Genomic DNA, 19,429 nt, shown 5'->3' on the forward strand with positions numbered 1-19,429 from the left:
CCTCAGAATAGATTCTCCCTTATATGTCACAAGCATTGCCCTAGACCCATCTCCACCCATGGACTCACAACTCTGCTCTTGTGGCATTGATGTTTTCCTGTGAAATAGATAGACCTTAATAACCATGTAATAATAGATTAAAATACAGCAGATATTATAGACAGTTTGGGGAGGAATAGAATACATGTACATTGTGTACAGTAATCAGGACATAAAAGCTCTTAAGTAGTCAGATTACAGGTACATTGAATAAAAAAGGATCCCCTCGCCCTATTTAAAACTAAATAAATCAAACTTTCGATATAACGCAGTATAGACAACTGCTTGATTAGAGCTCTGGTTCTCTTTTGCTATCTGTGAGTCACCTCTTGGTGGTCTATAAATTAAATTACTTAAATTATTTCTGATTATATAGACAAGAATTCATATATATGACAACTGTACGTTGTATAATGCTAAACGTCATCTGTCCGTCCAGATAGAAATGTCGTACCTCAAATCAATTGATGGGTGTCTTCCAGAAAATTTTAATGGTATATCCATAGATTCATCACTCTTCATAGACACACAGCTGGGCTCCGGTGGGTTTGATAGCTCTCTCTGGAACCGACTTTAAAAGAATTGAGACAACAGATGTCATTTGACATAAACACCATTTAAACAGTTGATATGATAACTGTACATTTTACAATGCTAAATGTCGTCTGTCCATCAAGACAAAAATTGTACCTCGGATCAGTTGATGTGTGCCTTTCAGCAAATTTTAATGGTATATCCATAGATTCGTCACTCTTCATGGACACACAGCTGGGCTCTGGTGGGTTTGATCGCTCTCTCTGAAATTGACTTTAAGAGAACAGAAACCATAATGGAACTGGCACAAGAATAATTTATATAGTTGTTTGACAACTTTATATTGTACAATGCTAAATGTCATCTACCACTATATCCATCCAGACAGATATGTTGTACCTAGGACCAGTTGATGTGTGCCTTCCAGCAAATTTTAATGGAATATCCATAGACTCACTGCTGGGCTCTAGTCGGTTTGTTTGCTCCTTCTGCAATTGACTTTAATAGAGAAAATGTAATAGTTAGAACACATAATAGAACACACAAGAACAAGAAGCTGATATAACAATTGTATGTTTTACAGGTCACATCACGAACCAGCAGCGCTTCTGTGAATGGAGAAAACAGAATAAAACTATATAAAATGTTTCAGCTCATTGTGACACACGCCAAAGCTCACACAAAGAAAACCGAGACGGCAGAGATTAAGCGCCATCCTGCTTGTTTTCTTTATTTTGCAAAAGCTATATACAGTTTTGAATGATATCTTGCTTCTATCTGTATGACCACAAATTTATGCAGTTTCCTCTCTTAGAAGGGAAAATAATGCAGTGATCGCACCGACACTTCACATGCTCAAACAACGCATTTTTGCTAACTTGAAATCTGTGCTGCTCACTGTGCTGTTACATGTAACGGGGCGAACAAGACGTGAGGATCCAAGTGTAAGCTTTTATTTATAAACAGTCAATAAACAGGCAGGGTCAAACAATGGCAAACAGGTATGGTACGGGCAAGACACAGAGCAATCCTAGGGCTAGCGAGAGTCGGCGATCGGCGAACAATATCCAACAGGGCAAGGCAGAGAGATAATCCAGGTATACGAGCAGTAGCCCAAGAGAGGTGCAAACAGAGTCCAAACGGCAAGGCAAAGGGGTAAATCCAAGCAAGAATCAAAACACTAGAAAAACACACAAGGCAAGACTATGACAACAAAGTGGGTTCCGTATCGCAGCTAAAACTAGGAGAGTTATAAATGCAGAACAATACTAGAACTAAACAGAAAAACACAGACGGCTCGGTAAGGCAGCTAACACTAGGGGAGTGATAAACGCAATACAATACTCGGCCAAGGCAGAGAGGAAGTTCAAGGCTTATAAAGCATGTGTAATCAGTGCAATCAGCTGTGTGATCAGAGCAATGTGAGATTGGTGACAGCTGTGTGGTCAGTGCAATGGATGATGGGAATTGTAGTCTGGTGGTGAGTTAACGGATGTTCATAGACCAGATTCATTCAGGGGGAAGTCGTGGCCTAATGGTTAGAGAGCTGGACTTGTAATCCAAAGGTTGCGGGTTCGAGTCTCCGGCCGGCAGGAACAGGTGGGGGGAGTGAATGTCCAGTGCTCTCTCCACCCTCAATACCACGACTGAGGTGCCCTTGAGCAAGGCACCGAACCCCCAACTGCTCCCCGGGCGCCGCAGCATAAATGGCTGCCCACTGCTCCGGGTGTGTGTTCACGGTGTGTGTGTGTGTGTGTGTTCACTGCTGTGTGTGTGCACGTTGGATGGGTTAAATGCAGAGCACGAATTCCGAGTATGGGTCACCATACTTGGCTGAATGTCACTTCACTCACTTCATGACATTACAGCTTATGTGAAGGATGATGTTTTACATCGAAGTACAAAGCCTGTAGATAACATAAATAATGTTTTAGCATCCAGATACATTGTAAATATGGAACCATTTGGATTTATGCCAAATGAGAGAGGCAGGCTTCAATTTCACTTTGCTTTATTTACCATATTTTAACCTACATTATTTCTGAATGGAATAATAAAATGTGATGTATAGCCTACATGCAAATGATCTTTTTTTCTCTCAATTTTTCCTCGCAATTATGTACGAGTAGCGTTTATTTGCAGCAAACATTTTAAATATCTTGAAAAAACAGTAGTTTATTTAAAGCGTTGACAGTTTTTTCTCTTGTTTAATACATTTGGCCAAAATCATTTTATAAAAGATGATGCTGTATTGGCTATGTCAAGGTAAGATACCAGACTAAAACGGTCTATGTATTTTTTTGTTTTTTTTTTTAGAGTAAAGAAAACACTGTACTTATTAGTATAATAATGATTATTGGCAAAAAAAAAAAAAAAGTAAAAAAAATATGTATTAATAGTTTTTTTTCTCAACTCAAACTGGTTTCAGATCTGTAATAATATAGAAGGAACACATGAACAGAAGCGTTAAAATACTGATTCTGCTTTGAGTGAAAGGATTGATTTTTTGGTTTCTTTGTTTTTATGCCCTGTGCTGTACAATGCTAAATGTCATCAATTCATCCAAACAGAAACGCTGTACCTCGGATCAGTTGATTTGTGTCTACCAGCAAATTTTAATGGTATATCCATAGACTCGCCACTCTTCATAGACACACAGCTGGGCTCTGGTTGGTTTGATCGCTCCTTCTGCAATCGACTTTTATAGAGACAATGTAATAGTCATAATGGAACAGATTATATACAGTTGACATAATGCTAAATGTAATCTATTCATCCAGACAGAAATGTTGTACCCCAGATCAGTTGATGTGTGTCTTTCAGCAAATTTTAATGGTATATCCATAGACTCGCCACTCTTCATGGACACATAGCTGGGCTCCGGTGAGTTTGATAGCTCCTTCTGGAATCGACTTTAATAGAGACAATAGAATAGTCATAAAGGAACAGAATATATACAGTTGATATAACAACTCTACATTGTGCAATGGTAAATATAATCTATTCATCCAGACAGACAGAAACATTGTACCTTGTTTCAGTTGATGTGTGTCTTCCAGCAAATTTTAATGGTATATCCATAGACTCACCACTCTTCATGGACGCATAGCTGGGCTCCGGTGAGTTTGATCGATCCTTCTGGAATCGACTTTAATATAATAGAGGCAACAGAAGTCATAATAGAATAGAGACAAAAACTATTTATTTAGTTGATATGACAACTGTACATTGCACAATGCTGACTGTCATAAATCCATCTGGAGAGAAATGTCGCACCCACAGATGCCAAGTCCGTATATTTACGCAACTTTGGGCTTCTTTTTTGCGAAGTCGCGTTAAAAATCACGGGCCGCAGGTTGTGGTTTTTTGGGTTATTTAAAAAAATATATATGGTTGCTTGTTAGGAAAACCTAACAAGCAACTTTGTTTCTTTACATTTATGGTCAATGTTTTTTTCCCCCCGATATATTGTAGACACTGTCTGCTTGCAGGTAGAAGCCAATCAGTGCAATAATTAATGTGCTGTAGGGTTATTTGTCATCGCAGCTCGTGCCCCTTCCCCCTTATTGGAGTAAAATCGCATTTAACTTGCAGACATGTGACTTTAGTAGATGTAAAGACCACCAACAGAGATGTACAGTGTTGTATTTGGTTATAATAGTATGACATTTTCTAATCAATCCCCAGCAACTAATCAAACAAGACGACCAGAAAAGATAGAAATTGATTTTCACGATCTTTTAGACCAGGGGCTGCGACGTTACCAGAGTAAGGAGGACAAGAAGAGACAAAATGAGGAACGACGCAAGAGGACCAAAAGCAGAACTGGAAGATCAAAAGATCTGTGTTAAGTTGAAAGAGATTCTGAAGTTGATGAGAAAGCAAGAATCTTTAAACAAAAGAATAATGAAGAATATGAGCGAGATGATTAATTTGAGTAGGTTTTCTACTGAATTGCAAATGTTAACAAATGATTAATGGAACTTCAAACTCTTGTTGCAGAAGTATAAATGTTAGGATGTTATGTTTCCAGTATGTGCTGTATATGGAGAGCACGAATATGAATTACTTTGAAGTTATTAATAATGTGTTTATGAAGTTTGTTCTGCAAAGAAATGGTTGTTGTCAAGGAGATGCATTTTGCACTTGTTAAAATACACTTGCAGGATGGACCTTCTAGTCAAGACCAAGTCATGAGGTGTTATTCATGTTTGCTATATATGAAGTGTAGGGTTTATGTACTTATGTTTAGAATGTATATGTGTGAAATGATGAGCTACATAGTTTAAAATAATAATGGGTATGTTTTGCTATTTAGAAAAATGGGGGAGTTGTTATTTTGAATTTGAACTGTTAACCTTGCCATGAATGATATCTGAGTGAAAGGTCACGGTCTCTGCCAGCTGGAGGAACTGAAACCAACCCAGACGGGGGGTGGGGGGGTGGAGACAGGCGACACATGCAGAAGAAATGCAGGTGGATGGAGGACTATAAAAAGCTGAAGGCAGAGATGGACGGGGCCAGCAAGTTGTGTGGTGAAGACATCTCGTTTGTTATTTGCTTATGAGTTACTGCATTTTTTTAATAAAACGAAGCCATTGTATTGGTGATTCGTTAAACTTTTAAAGCAGTCTCAGAGTAATTAATCCTTAAATAACTAGTTATCAGAACCTAAATAAATCCTTCGAATTTCAAGTGGTCAGAACTTAACTGAATTAGCGCGGACACCGGGAACAGAGGGGTGAAGCTACATCTAATATCCATTCATCGGAGAGGTGAGTATAGAAGGGTCTATTATGAGCCTGTCTTGAGAAGCAGGGATATGATTATAGGGTTTTAACTCCCTGTACGGTATAAAAATACTACAACAGAGATGGGGGAAACATAGGAGAAGATGAAGTAAAGGGACCTAGTTTAATTTGTATGCATTTATCATTAGCAGTAATACTAATAGTATATACATGGTTCAAGTTTATTTTATTATATGTGGCTAAAGTAAAGCTCCCCCTATGTGCGCTTGTCTTGTTTTATTCTTCTGCTCGCAGGTGATTAGAGGTGTGTGCCCTCCCGATTTATTGCAATTTGATGATTTTCTTAAAATAACTTCTGTTTTTGCTCTTGAATCTCCGAGTGGTTTCCGTTCATTATGTTGCAGGCTCATTTATTGATAATAAACAATTGATAATAAATAATATTGATGATAATAAATAATATAGGGCTTGTTTTTGAAGTTGCTTTTTGCTTATTTAGCGTGCAAGAGTTGGCAACACTGGTCGCACCTCAGATCAGTTGATGTGTGTCTTCCAGCAAATTTTAATGGTATATCCATAGATTCGTCACTCTTCATGGACACACAGCTGGGCTCTGGTGGGTTTGATCTCTCCACACATAATTTACTTTATCAGAATAGACAAAAAAATGCATATAGTTGATGTTACTTGCAGATAAACCTCATATAGGGAATCTTATCTCAGACAAGCTTTACAAATGTTGAAAAGTTGCTCAAGGATCACCCATCTATCCATCCATTCTTGGCACAAGTATTCAATAGAGACAACCACTCAGAAGACCTTGCCAAACAAGGAAAACACCCACAATGTCATATGAAGATTTTGATGTACCTGCATCCAGGAGAAAAATCTCCATCGCTAAATGGTTGTGTGTCCTCCATGGTTTATTCTGTCTTCATGAAACTGCACAGGTCTGATGATTCAAAAACACTGGTTGAGACAAAGTGACTAACAACAGATATCATTGATAAATTACCTGAATATAGTGTTAATGCAGATTTAACAGACACCTGGGGCCTGTACCATGATGGCAGATGAACAAATTCAGAGTTACAGGATTAGTTTTGAGTTAACAAATCCAAACCACTCCAATCCGGCTTTGTTGGTGCCATGATGCTGATCATCAGCTTTCTCTGTCAACTCTGGCTTTGATCCTGAGTTTGTGGAGCACGTGCACATGAATGTGTGACATCACTGGTGAACAGCCAATCTCGAGCCTTGGTTAAAGGTTAAAGGTTTTGCTAAAGGTTAAGAGATTGAGGAATATGATGAATTTAAATGCATGCACAGTGAAAAAAAAGTACTTGTTCATGAAAGAGGACAAATAAAAGAAATTATCTTGTTTTATCAGTGCAGTCACAAGTGAAACTTGTTAAATTAGTTTATATAGAAATATACAGCGATACAGACTCGAACGTGAAAGGTCCATTTTAAAGCGTTATCTATTGATTCTACAACTTATTTATATTACATACAATCTGTATATATTAACATTCACTTAAAATAAGTGATTTATAATAACTGTTAAACTAATTGCTTGTGTGTAATGGATTAATAATAATATAAAACATATAATTATGCAATTCATAAAATAACTAAATTTTTGGTTTTGGCCAGATATTGTTTTTTAGTACTATTTACCTTTAATTTGGAGCTAGAGAAACTGGGGGAGTGACTTTGTGTCAGACATGTGTCACTTTGCTAACATCTGATTGGTCCAATTTCAGTTTGAGATCCCTAGCTCAGAACACATAACCTGGCCTGGAGCAGGTTAGCTGTGGAGTAAATTACTACTATGGCAATGAATGCAGCTAAAAGCCATAACTAACACTTTCATGGTACCTAAAACCCAGGATTGGTGCAAACTAAACTGAAACTTACCTGGCTAATCCGGCTTCATGGTACAGGCCCCTGCACTACCTGTCTGTTAGATGTTTACAAACACTGAAATCTCATATTTGTGATCTCTTTTCTTCTTATTATTTCATGCAACAAAACAGTTCACTTAACATTACCTAATATGAGCACACCATCCTAAAGTTACTTTTAACCAAGGAGTCACAATCATGCATCACACTTTACTTGTCTTCAGTCTGGGTGTAAAATAACGCACCTAAACACAATCCAGTTCATATCCCTACTTTTCAAACTTAAACTTTTTTAGAGAGACTAGCCCCTCATTAGAGAGTTTAGCAACTAGTTTGATGAACTTTTAAACTCATTGGTTCTGCATGATATATTATTGGAATATTTAACGAATGGAAAAGTTAAGACCCTTAAGAATATCTTCACTTTAGTATCGAGATTTTCTGTTAAAACCATCGCTCAAAAAAAAGACTTTTGATATTTTTTAAACGCTTACTTTTCGTTGCATGTCATTAGACGCACCCCAGGACTCTAAACACAGTTCTGTTTTGCATTAGAGTTAGACAGTAAAGGGAAAAAAGCAGCAGTGGTGCGCATGCCCTGTGCACGAGAGATAGCGAGCCCCCACGGAAAAACACGAGCTTTCATTATCAGTGAGTAGGGGGAGGCTGCAGACCTGGAGCAGGCAGATCTACGGCCCTGTTGTTCCTGATGCGTCCAGTAGGGGGAGCCTCAGAACATCCTGCCATTATTCACAAATAACCATTTCTTTCTACAACTATCCAGCTTTAGTTTTTTTACCAGTGAGTGGGAGCATTTTGACAGGAGGACTGAACAACAATTAAAAGAGAGTCATCCTAGTTCATGTTTTTAATAAATAAGATTATTGTACACGAAAAAGTTGTCTTTTTCTTCTCAGATGCTGGCCCTTGGAATTTTAGAAAGGGGTGAATTGTGTTTGTCTTTATAAAATGCTTTGTAGGACACTGTTCTGTAGCTGTATGACAACCAATAGTGAATACTAAAGCATAAATAAATATTAAATATTTCATTGATGGTCCATATGATTACACTGGAAGTCTGATGGGCTGAATATGGTCAATATCTGAATGTAACTTTAAATATAAATTCACAACAACATATATATCACTCCATCTCCTGTATGAAAACCTGAATATAAAGGCTACAGTAGATCATGTACCATTACATATCACTCATGCTTAATGAGCAGGATATTTGTTCATTTCCTCCGTTAAAACCTCTATCTACAGTTAGAATAAACATCTGTACTTGATGTATGTGGCTTTATCCAATACTATACTTGTCCATCTGTTGATTTGATCTTATGTGTGGATTATTTGGTTACATGTACACACACACACACTCAGAAACAACGTAGAAGTTGACACTTTTCAACATTCCAGAGCCATTTTAATTTATTTATATATAATTTATATATATATTGTTTGTAACTAGTACCTTATATACACAGCAGCACATTGGGGAAAAAAAATTACAAGATTTATCAAAAACATTTACAACTAGATCATCTATTTAAATAATAATTTCAAACATTTATAAGTACAGAAAATATCTTTAGTGTTCTTCCTTTACTCACATTCTGTCATTCCTCGTCCTCAATATTCATGTCCTTTCTAAACAACTCTTTCTTTGATTAAAAACAGTTCAACAGAAAGTCCTGTTAGGGAAAATATATTCTCTTGCTGCGTCCCAATTCGCCTACTTGCCTTAAAAGTATGTACTCTTTTTGTGAAGAAAACGTACATACAAAAAGTTTCATTGTGTGGTCACGTTATATACGACAATATATTGAGAATTGAAATAAAACTCGTGTTTTTCATGCCACGTACGACAGAGATAGCTAACCACTACACTATATAGAAAAAGATAATGGCCTAATTTCAGAAACACAGAGTGATGTGATTCTGCAACCGAGCCTGGTCCAAACGCAGGATTTATTTAGGTAAGGAAATGGTAATTATTTGTATTGGCTGCCATGCCAAATCATGCACCTGCTTGCTTTTCTGTTTAAAGTGTTTTTGTGAACGTATATGCTTTAATAACAAATAATTGTAACATTTTACAATAAGGTTCCATTAGTTAGGCCTAATGTTAGTTAATGTATTAAAGTGATAGTTAATTATTGTAAAGTGTTACCCAAATAATGTATTTTGAGCGTTCACTTGAAAATAACCACAAATTCGCCCACCCCAAGAAATACAAAAGCCCCCCCCCCCCCAAAGTCGTGCGTCCTGGCGCTGGGCCTGTGTTACCCTAACCTATGAAGCAGTAATACTGCAGTCCATCATGTGATCTTTAATGAGCTCCATGTGTAAAAATGGCAGCTAGATTACTTTTAAACAGCCTTCAGGTTTGTTAACAGAACTGTGCAAAGTAAATGCATGATTTAATTTAGATTTGGCACTGCAGGTTTTAGGTCCATATAGGTCTCAGATGATGATGGATTTATCATCTAGTGTCAAAACAAGTCAGATCCTGGAGGAAAACATAAGCTGAGCCCTTCTCTGCTGGTCTTCTGTACTGGAAATATCTGCAGATAGAAAAAATATGTATATTTGTAATTATTGGTTGCTGGCGACACCACTATTTGTGGAAAGTGTCTAACATCTGACCTGTTTTAATGTTAATCTGTAGGATGTTCTGGACACGACCTGTTAATCTCAAACCATTCATCAATACACCTGGAGGAGCAGAAGATGAGATGATTTCCACAGATGACAGCAGGTAGGGGGGTGTGTGTGTGTGTGTGTGTGTGTATGACTGTGTTAGTGAATGTTTCTCATACCCTTTGTGGTAGACACAGAGACAGGGCAGTCGAGCGATGGTGTCCCCCTGAACCATGTCATCTAGACATATCGAACACTCGCCAGAGTCCTGGGACAAAACATCATCTACAGAAAGAGAAACCATCACAACTATCAGCATCAGAGGAGCTCAGAGCAGCAGGAGTCAGCTGAGGACACATGGAGGCGCTGTTATACAACAAAACAAATCAGCATTAAAATAATAAACCGTCAAGGACAGAAACAAATTAGTCTGTGGAGCTGATAGCTGGTCCAGCATGAAAAACTAAATAAATAAATGTTTTGTTATTTCAGATATTTTTCAGTAGATTCAACTCTGAGAGTTTAAGAGTGCAGGAACAGGTCAGTGATCTAACTGGACGGAAAGAGAGTGGCCAAGTGTGTGATAGTGAAGGCTGTTCTTACCGTTATAATTGAGTCTGGGTTTGGAGAAACACATGAGCAAATGATCATCTAATTCATCTGAACAGACAAACTTTGAGCAGACGGGACAGTCAAATCCAGCTGAAACAAACAGAAGAGACAAAAATCATGTTTAAATATATTTGTAACATTTATTTTTCTTGAGGTCACTTGAGCAATAATCGCACAGTTCCTGTCAGTAAACAGCAATTATAAGATTAGAAGGCAATAAAAAGGCAATCTTGGAAATGTTGTAATCTCGTCTGTGAGTCTATGTACTGTAATGTGCATTATCAGGTTATCACAATATGAACAAAATCTAATGCATAAAAATTGACGGCACGTGGTCATGCTGCACATGGCTGAATGATTATAAAGCTGGATTTGCTGACATGTTTGTTTCACTTCAAGTGAAGTTCATTATAAGGCTGTAAAGATATTTATGATTACACAGAAACCTCTGTAGACATTTAAAGTTCTGTATAACACATACAGGAAATAGAATTAATCCTTTTTTACTCCTACATACGCATATATTAGGCATTGAGCATTTTATCCAACGAGCTGAAAGAAATAACAGACTGTGTTACATTTATTCTGTGCATTAAACACCCAATTTCCAAAAATATGTGTGATATGCAACAGAATACAATACTGAGCATTAAGCTCAAAGCATATTAATTATAATGCTTTTCTGATGTGCATAGACAGTAAAAACTGAACACCAATTGCTGTACGTTTACAGCAAAATAAAGTACATTTTGCATCAAGATTCACAGCAGAGTCTTTCTAGTTAGTTTAACTGGTGTGCTGAACATGTTTCCTGTTCTTTGCACATTCACATTTAACAATAGAGAACACATTCACAACTACCAATGCACTGACCCATCAATCACTAACTAGTTAAGCTAGGCAAATGTTATTAATGAGACAGAGTAATAATGCTTGCAAGTGCTTGGTTACACACACACACACCCCTGTAATTATCAGTGTCAGTCTGTACTGCCAAACATTAACAGGAAGTAAATATATCAAAAGAAGGTAGGTCAGCTGTATATTGATGGGGAGGAGTCTTCGGACACATGGCAGGATCTCCAGACTGATAACAGACATAAAAGCTTTTACAGGAAGTCATTCTATAAGACTGAGCCTTGTCTGTCTTATTAGTTTATGGCCCAGTGAATCAAAGGGAACTTTATCTGGCAGGCAGTTAAAGGTCAAAGTGAAATACATGCTTGAGTTATGACGATAAAGGTTGATTAAGGATCACTGCAAGCCCAACAAAAACACTCTCTAGTATAATTAATATGGGATATACAAATGAGTCATTGCAAATTAGATCGGATCAGGGGCCAGATTCATGACAAATTAAGAATAAAGTTCTTTATAACATTTTCTTATTTTCTACCAAGAACAAAGTATATTTTGAATTCCCATATAATTTTTTTTTCTTATGATTGCTCTAAAATAAATAAATAAACTTGTCTTAAATTCCCCAAAGGTAAGATATCTAATAAATGTATTGGGTTGTTTGCTAAGGATGTGCATGATATTATTATGCATGAAGTTCAAAATGTGGTAACAATTCTACAGAATCGATTCAAACAGGGACCTCGTTTTCATTTGTAAGTCTCAGTTAATAATTCATACTAACTGTCCATTTTTGGCAGCATTCAACACAAAATAATGCATGTCATTAAAACACAACCTAAAGTGCTGAACTTGTGTCATGGAAAACGCAACAAAAATAGTGCATGTTTTTATCATTCTGAGGAATTGCTTAGGTGTTTTTTATTGAGTTGATCAGCAAGTCTTCAGGACTGCCATACAATCAGATAAACACTAAAGCCTCTAAGAAATTCTCCACTTATTATTTATATAGCACATGCTAAGTGCTGTACACAAAAATGGCATAAAACTAAAACAACACTATAAGAGCAAGACCATAGCAATGTTAAAAAACATTTAAAAAATCTCACAAGCACAGCAATAAAACAAACTTCACAACAAAAGTCCATTCCAATATCATTCACTTCAAAAGCCAAAGCATATATTCAGACTTAAAGAATATATATATATATTATAATTCTTAATGAAGAATATTCTGGGCAGGCCAACTTTAGTGTTGATGCATGAAGAGTATTTATAAACAGTGGCAACTCAAAGATTCTTAAAAACTTAAGATTTTTTTTTTTAAGAATTGCACTTTGGAATATTCTCACAAATTTTTTATCTTAATAAATTTCTTGACTTTTTCTTCAGAAGACTTTCAACCCCAAATTAGATATTTTCCACAGAATTTACTCAAATGCATAAAAATTATTAAGATGATTATGCCAGTAGATTTTGAAGAGAATGCTGTTATGTTAATTGGTCAGCACCAATAATCTCAGATGGCCAAATATTGGCTGATTAACTATAAGCATTAAAAACTGATACACTTCAGTTAATGCACATTCTGTTTGTGTTCTCTGTAACTTTGCTATTGTCCAAATTTTCTTGTTTCTGAAAACACTTTAAGCTGATGATGTAAACTGAAACAGCAATGAATATTATTGACGAAGAACACACTTATCTTCCTGAACACACTGCATCTGGAGCAGCCACATAACACACACACACGGCTCCTGCACTTCGACCTTCACACTCCAATTTGACCCAAATAATGTGGATTTGACACAGAATGCCTTTGCTATCCTAGCTATAAGCACACTGTTTGATTTCCATGAAAAGTATAAACCAGTGACTATTATTTTCAAACGTGAAAAGTCATTACATTTTGTATTTCGGTTTGATGCAATTGCAACAGCAGAAAAAAAAAATATTTTGAAGCTGCTTTTTTTTTTTTTAATTACTTTGGAAAAAATAATAATATAGCCACTTTCTAAGCCAGACTACATCACAAATTAAAAAGCTGCCAATCAAACTTGCTCAGCTATTCCAAACAAGACTCATAAAAGAGGATTTCAGCAGGAACTATGGCTTGTAAATGTCTTGCTAACAAATACAATAACTGTCAAATACAAAGCAATGCACATAACTTTTCTCACATGTTCACACGTCTGTTCCCAGTCAGCAAATTTCCCTCTCTGAATCTTATCAATCTGACCCACTATCAAGGATGATTTATTTAATACAACCATTATTGCTATACGATCAAATCTGGAACCAAACACACATAAAGTTTGATGTTTATTGCCACTCAAAGGTCACAAAAATGCAACATTGCAGTTTGACCTTCAAGTTCTCAAGCAGTATCTGGAAAGAGAGCTCTTGCATGGAACAGACAACAAAGTATTAATTCATTATCATAATATCAGCGGTTTTAACCAACAAAAACACATCAGGAAGCTTAAGGAACCACATTTTCATGTTGCCCTATTCTTGGATAAGGAAGTCTCTGTGTTTATAGTTCAGTTAGTCTTCTGATCACAGGCCGTTCAGAACATGATAATGATAAAACCATCGATGCATAAGCCATAAAACAACATTCAACCATGCATTTGAAATCTATCCTACAACAAATAAAATACAGTATGAAAATTGGGTGGGTTCAAACAAAAAGTGCTATCATCCAGATGAAAATACCTGTAAATAAAAGCTGAAATATTAATCTCTCATCTCATATTCATCTTTTGATGTCAAACCCAAATGTTTTCAGTCTACAGCAAAAAATGGCCTTACTGTTCCAATACTTTTGGAGGGCACTGTATATACAGTCAACAAGATTCATTATTAGAAATTATAATGCATATATATAAGGTAAAGATTTATTATCATATTGTATTAGAATATATCACTATAATATTGTCATATAATATTATAATATTTTATATTAGAATATATCACTATAATATTGTCATATAAAAGTTAAATAATTTAAGGACAATAAACTCCATTATAATATATCATAAGTACAAGTTATATTGTTGTGATTATCATAATCATATAGTAAGGCAATTCATCAAGGTCATCAAGCTTCATATAATGCATACGGTTGTATTATAAGATACATATTAAAAAGATCAATATGGACTATTCATAAGATATGGTCAATAAACCTATATTATTTTATAGGCTATCATAATACACATTTGTGATCATATGAAAGTATTATATAATCATTTAAGACTAATAAGCTACATAATAATATATTAATATGATTAAATTACTGCCATTGTATGAACATATAATCATAAGATGGTCCATAATATCACAATACATCAGATGAATATTGAGAACGTCACAAAATAGGTCAACATGATATTACATGGGACATCCTACCAGAAACGTACATTATCTGTCCTTGACTTCTGACAGAGAAGAAAAAGTATTTCATCCAAACAATTTCTAAAACTGACAGATGCTTGATTTCTGTGAGTTGTTCTGTAAAGGAATATGTCATTCATTAGGTTCGCAGATATTTTTATCTTTATTAAAATACTTTTTTCTACCAAAGTAGACCTTTCATAGTTTTGTAATGCTAACAACTATTATTTAGAAAAAAAATCTCCATCAATAACAAGTTTAAGTTGTTATCTTTATTAAACATACATTTTAGAAATAAATGCTATTTTACAACTGTCCCCATGTTTTCGGTCAGTCCTGTCACGTTTACATAAAACTCTACATAAAATGTGTGCAATAAGCCTTTAAGGGCTATGACTCAGAGGAAATGACATCATTGGATTGAGGTGAAGCTGACACTGATCAAGGATGAGTTCTGTATTTGATTTTTTTTTTAAGCTTGTTTTTGTATGTTTTTTTTTTTAGGAGGACGAGGCCCTGTCACGCTAAAAACAACTTTATAAAAGTAACTTTACCAGTCTAATATTACATTAACATTAAGATTGTAATGATAATTTAAAATAGGAATGCTTATCAAAACTTAAGAACACAAAACATATTTTTTCTGCCTCAAAGAAATCCATAAAGTCAGTCCTGTCACGCAGGATATAAAAATGTACTATTTGAGGAAATATTGATGAATTCATATTTTACTGTGTAGATGAAGGTGGGGGTAAATATACACTGCTATGTTTTTGTAAAAATCTCCTATGTAAAGGTAGTTTTTTACAACTATATGAGTACCTGGCGGGTATTCTGTGATTTCTGTGTACTACAGAAGTTGCTTATTTCTTATAGGAATTACAAAACCATGTTAAATACAATCAGGGACATCTGACCAATAAGAAAATTCTATTTGTATAAAAAAAATGTATTAGATAACCATTGTAACATATACAAATTTGTCTGTGGCAGGGCCTGACATTTTAGGGGTGAAATGCGTATAATAATGTATTTATTAAATCATAAAAACTTGCTGAGATGGCACAATTATGCGTTTCTTGTAGTTTAACATGTCCTCCATATGACTCAACGTTCAGATTTAATAATAATAAAAAAAAATCCTGTACGTTTCTGGTAGAATGTCCCACATATATAGTCAAATGCATTATAATATAATAGTAATTAGTCCAGTGTCTTACCTCCCAGCAGGTGAGGGGTGAGGTGCACAGGCAGTGACCCGATCAGCAGCGTTCTCTGCCCGTCTGGCTCATCTCTCCGGCCGCCGGTCGGGATAACGGCGCTCTGGATGAACGAACCGGGTCTTTGCGACGAATACTGGACCCGTTCACCGATCTGTCCCGTCGAACCGCCCGCGTAATAGCGCAGAACCGCAGCTCGCGCGTCAGAGTTTGACAAATCAGAACCGGAGTAAGATCGGATCCGAACCCCCACGGACGGACTGCTCTGCTTCGGACCCATACTGTGTATAATATCAGTATTTAAAAAACCTAGCAACCTCAAACTGGACCAGATGCCCAAAAATACAGAGAATCAAAGCCTGGTAAATGCAAAATGTTCACTAAACACGCAAAAAACAGAAGCCTAAACAACTTCGCACACTTCCGACAGCCGATGTGAGTCCAGCACACTGCAAACAAACTCAAATAGACGCCAAAGATCACATGAGCTGCTGCTGTTTCTTTTTGTTTTATGTAGACTAACTCTTCAGGAACATTATCGCCACCTACTGTATTATAATCTAGATCCTAAACCTGAGTTATGCATATTTAATTAGTGCCCTGTTTTCCTAAGATATCTTCATGTGTAATTCTTTCCTCCCCAAAGTGACTAAATAATATATCACCATATACACGATATGTAACACACCTAAAAAGCACAAGATATATATTTCCAGATGCACCACATAATTCACATAACCCATTTCCATGTAAACCCACAAGCGCCAGTATGTCCCAGTCTTAATCTAGACAGCCACACTTCTTTCCAATTTCTTCCCTGACAATTTATCCTCCCTACTGTCTGCGTAACTCCCTGTGCTACTATTATCCCATTTAATTTGCCATTTATTCATTAACTTTTTCTTTAAAATCGACTTTGCCTCCTTTTTCCTAACATCCATCCATCCTGCCTAGCTCTTTTTTTGCTTATCAACAACTTCATTCCCAACACGTGCTGGCACCCAACAAAAATACACCATTATTGCTAACAGGTTCCTTAGATCCATCCGTTAATATATGTCATGTTGAATAAAATGTATTATTTAGAATAGCATTAACCTCTTTTCAAATGTATTCATCTTTGGGCTTGTCTAGTGAGCTCAAATCTACAAGCGGTTCAGGGACTCTCCATAGTGGGGCATCAGTGAGTGGTACATTATACAGAAGATCTATTATCCACTCCTTGGCCCATATTCTACTCTTCCATCCAAAACTACATCCTCCATCATGAGAATATTCCCAGCACTCCTCCAGTACTTTACAAGTGAGAGATCACATGAGCTGCCGCTGCTGCTTCTTCTTGTATTGTTCTTATGGAGCATTAGCGCCACTGAACTGCAGTGTGACGATTAATTAGTAGGTTAAAAACATTCAAGATTTTTATTATTTGTCACATACACAATTAAACAGAGTATAACCAGCAGTGAAAGGTAGGTAGCATTCAACACAGCAACTCTTTGATTTCAGCGCTTCTAACTTTTTCCCGAGTTATATTCTGTACATTTTAATTGTACTTTTGTCTGTAGTATTTGTATTGTTCTGTCATATGTTCTGCATTGCTGTAAAAATGTCTGTCATGCATGCCACAATTTGAAGAGTTCACCAAAAACAGATAACTCCAATATCAATCAAACTGCAGTTGGATTGTTTTGATTAAATAATAATAACAAAAAATTTAGCTAACTAGCACAATGAAAACATGATAAAACACACACACACACACACACACACACACACAAAAACCATGATTTATGAAAATTAATAAAAACAGAGTTATCAGTTTTTGCAAATAAACTCTTCATGTACACATAACCCTGTCTGATAACAGATTTCCATTCAATCCTGTGTCCAATTCTACTTGTAATTCTTGAGTCTTCCCATTTTCCATCTCCAGTTTAATTTTTCTTGATCTCTACATTTCTTTATTCTATACAAATGCCTTCCATGCATTTTGAAAATATGATAATTTAAACCAAATAAATGCAAACTGACATCATTTTTTGAGAGCAGTAATCTTACCCGTTTCATTTATGTATGGCTGACAAATATGCATCACATTAAGTTTATTTAAAACTGTGTAATCCAAATTTTATGCAATTTACCTAAATCTTAAATGTATAGGTCTAAATATTTTTGGAGTGCATTTACATGGCATTTCACAACATTTTACGCCTTTTTGCATTTAGTCAGCAGTTTTACTATGCAAATATTTAATGTCAAAGGTTACAGCCTATTGGTGCACGGGGGAAAAACAGGGTTTGACCAGTTATGAAAACACATATGAAATTAAGGCTAAGAAATACAGGATACACTCATAAGGTTAAAATTTAATTGTTGAATTTCAGGTTACATTACATGCTGACCCAAACGAACTAAATGACTCTAGACAGGCTGATCAATATTCATCTAAAATCAATAACAATATTTCCAATCACCACATTGCAAGATTTGAACAATCTTCTTAGAAATTAAATTATTAGTTATAAATGCGACAAAAATATCATCCACAAATGGATTTACACACACAAAGGAGTAAATAAATAAATAAATCATAAACAGGTAAACTAATAACAAAAATAAACAATAGATATATATTAAAAAATAATAGAAATAATAAATAAAATAGAAATCACAAATCCGTTATAAAGCTTTAATTGTTACACAATAAAGATTTTAAATTAATAAAAAAAAATGAATACATATAAAAAAAGAAATACATTTTTGAAAGGTTAAGCTACGTACATAAATGGTCAAGCAAAAGAAATTAAAATTACACAAAAAGTGGCAACGTTTAGGCCATGGGACAAATAAGTAAACAGTAAAATAAAATAAATATCACAATCTGGTACAGAGCTTTAAATGTTACATAACTACATAAAGACAGAAAAACAGCAGCTTTGATCTCGGTAACACACTGTTGGTATAATTCATCTCTACGCTTTACTTTAGACTGGGCATGTGCAGGAAGACACTATGGAAGCAGAAGACAGTGGAAGTTTAGCGGCCACATGTGTAATGTCAGCAAATTCACATACAGTATGTCCTGAAAAAACATACTGTGCCTCTGGTGACCTCTCCTGTGGCACTGTCTGTGCAGTCCAGCCAACATGACATGTTTGTTGAGATGACAGCAGATAAATGATGCTTTAAACAGGTCATGGCAAGTGCTGCATCAGGTCACATGACCATAACACAGCAGTCACCTGAATCAGCTGATATATATAGGCCTATATACTCTTAAAAATAAAGGTTCTGGTGAAATCCAGGGTTTTACAGGATAATTCCAACTGCCAAGAAATAAATAAATCTAGTGCTTTAAAAACTGACTTCAATAACTTCTTAATCTACATTTTCTTTAAAGGTGCTATATAAGATTTCTGAACTTTTTTTTTCTCAACTCGTCGCACGGGAGCAGCACATCTCA

At 35.7% G+C, this 19,429-nt stretch overlaps 2 protein-coding genes across 2 annotated transcripts in view; both read right to left on the reverse strand.

Moving 5' to 3' along the window:
- The window catches only part of LOC306847481 (uncharacterized protein), a 42,520-nt gene extending 34,756 nt beyond the window's left edge, over positions 1-7,764 (reverse strand). Inside the window, exons 1-10 of the mRNA XM_079381424.1 lie at positions 7,726-7,764; positions 6,374-6,604; positions 6,195-6,276; positions 5,853-5,969; positions 3,605-3,721; positions 3,369-3,485; positions 3,155-3,271; positions 973-1,071; positions 730-846; positions 2-97 (exon numbers count right to left, since the gene is read on the reverse strand). Of these exons, the coding sequence (XP_079237550.1) occupies positions 2-97; positions 730-846; positions 973-1,071; positions 3,155-3,271; positions 3,369-3,485; positions 3,605-3,721; positions 5,853-5,969; positions 6,195-6,244 (830 nt within the window). The 5' untranslated portion in view covers positions 6,245-6,276; positions 6,374-6,604; positions 7,726-7,764. The remainder of the gene's footprint in view (position 1; positions 98-729; positions 847-972; positions 1,072-3,154; positions 3,272-3,368; positions 3,486-3,604; positions 3,722-5,852; positions 5,970-6,194; positions 6,277-6,373; positions 6,605-7,725) is intronic.
- A 2,130-nt stretch (positions 7,765-9,894) lies between these two features.
- On the reverse strand, positions 9,895-16,246 carry znrf2a (zinc and ring finger 2a; the record flags this gene model as incomplete). Its single annotated transcript, XM_079381539.1, has 4 exons — positions 9,895-9,952; positions 10,057-10,162; positions 10,481-10,579; positions 15,967-16,246. 4 exons carry the CDS (start codon positions 16,244-16,246, stop codon positions 9,895-9,897), a joined length of 543 nt encoding a protein of 180 aa, XP_079237665.1.
- Positions 16,247-19,429: the final 3,183 nt, after the last annotated feature.

This window comes from Barbus barbus, assembly GCF_936440315.1.
Source record: "Barbus barbus genome assembly, chromosome: 27".
NCBI lineage: Eukaryota > Metazoa > Chordata > Actinopteri > Cypriniformes > Cyprinidae > Barbus > Barbus barbus.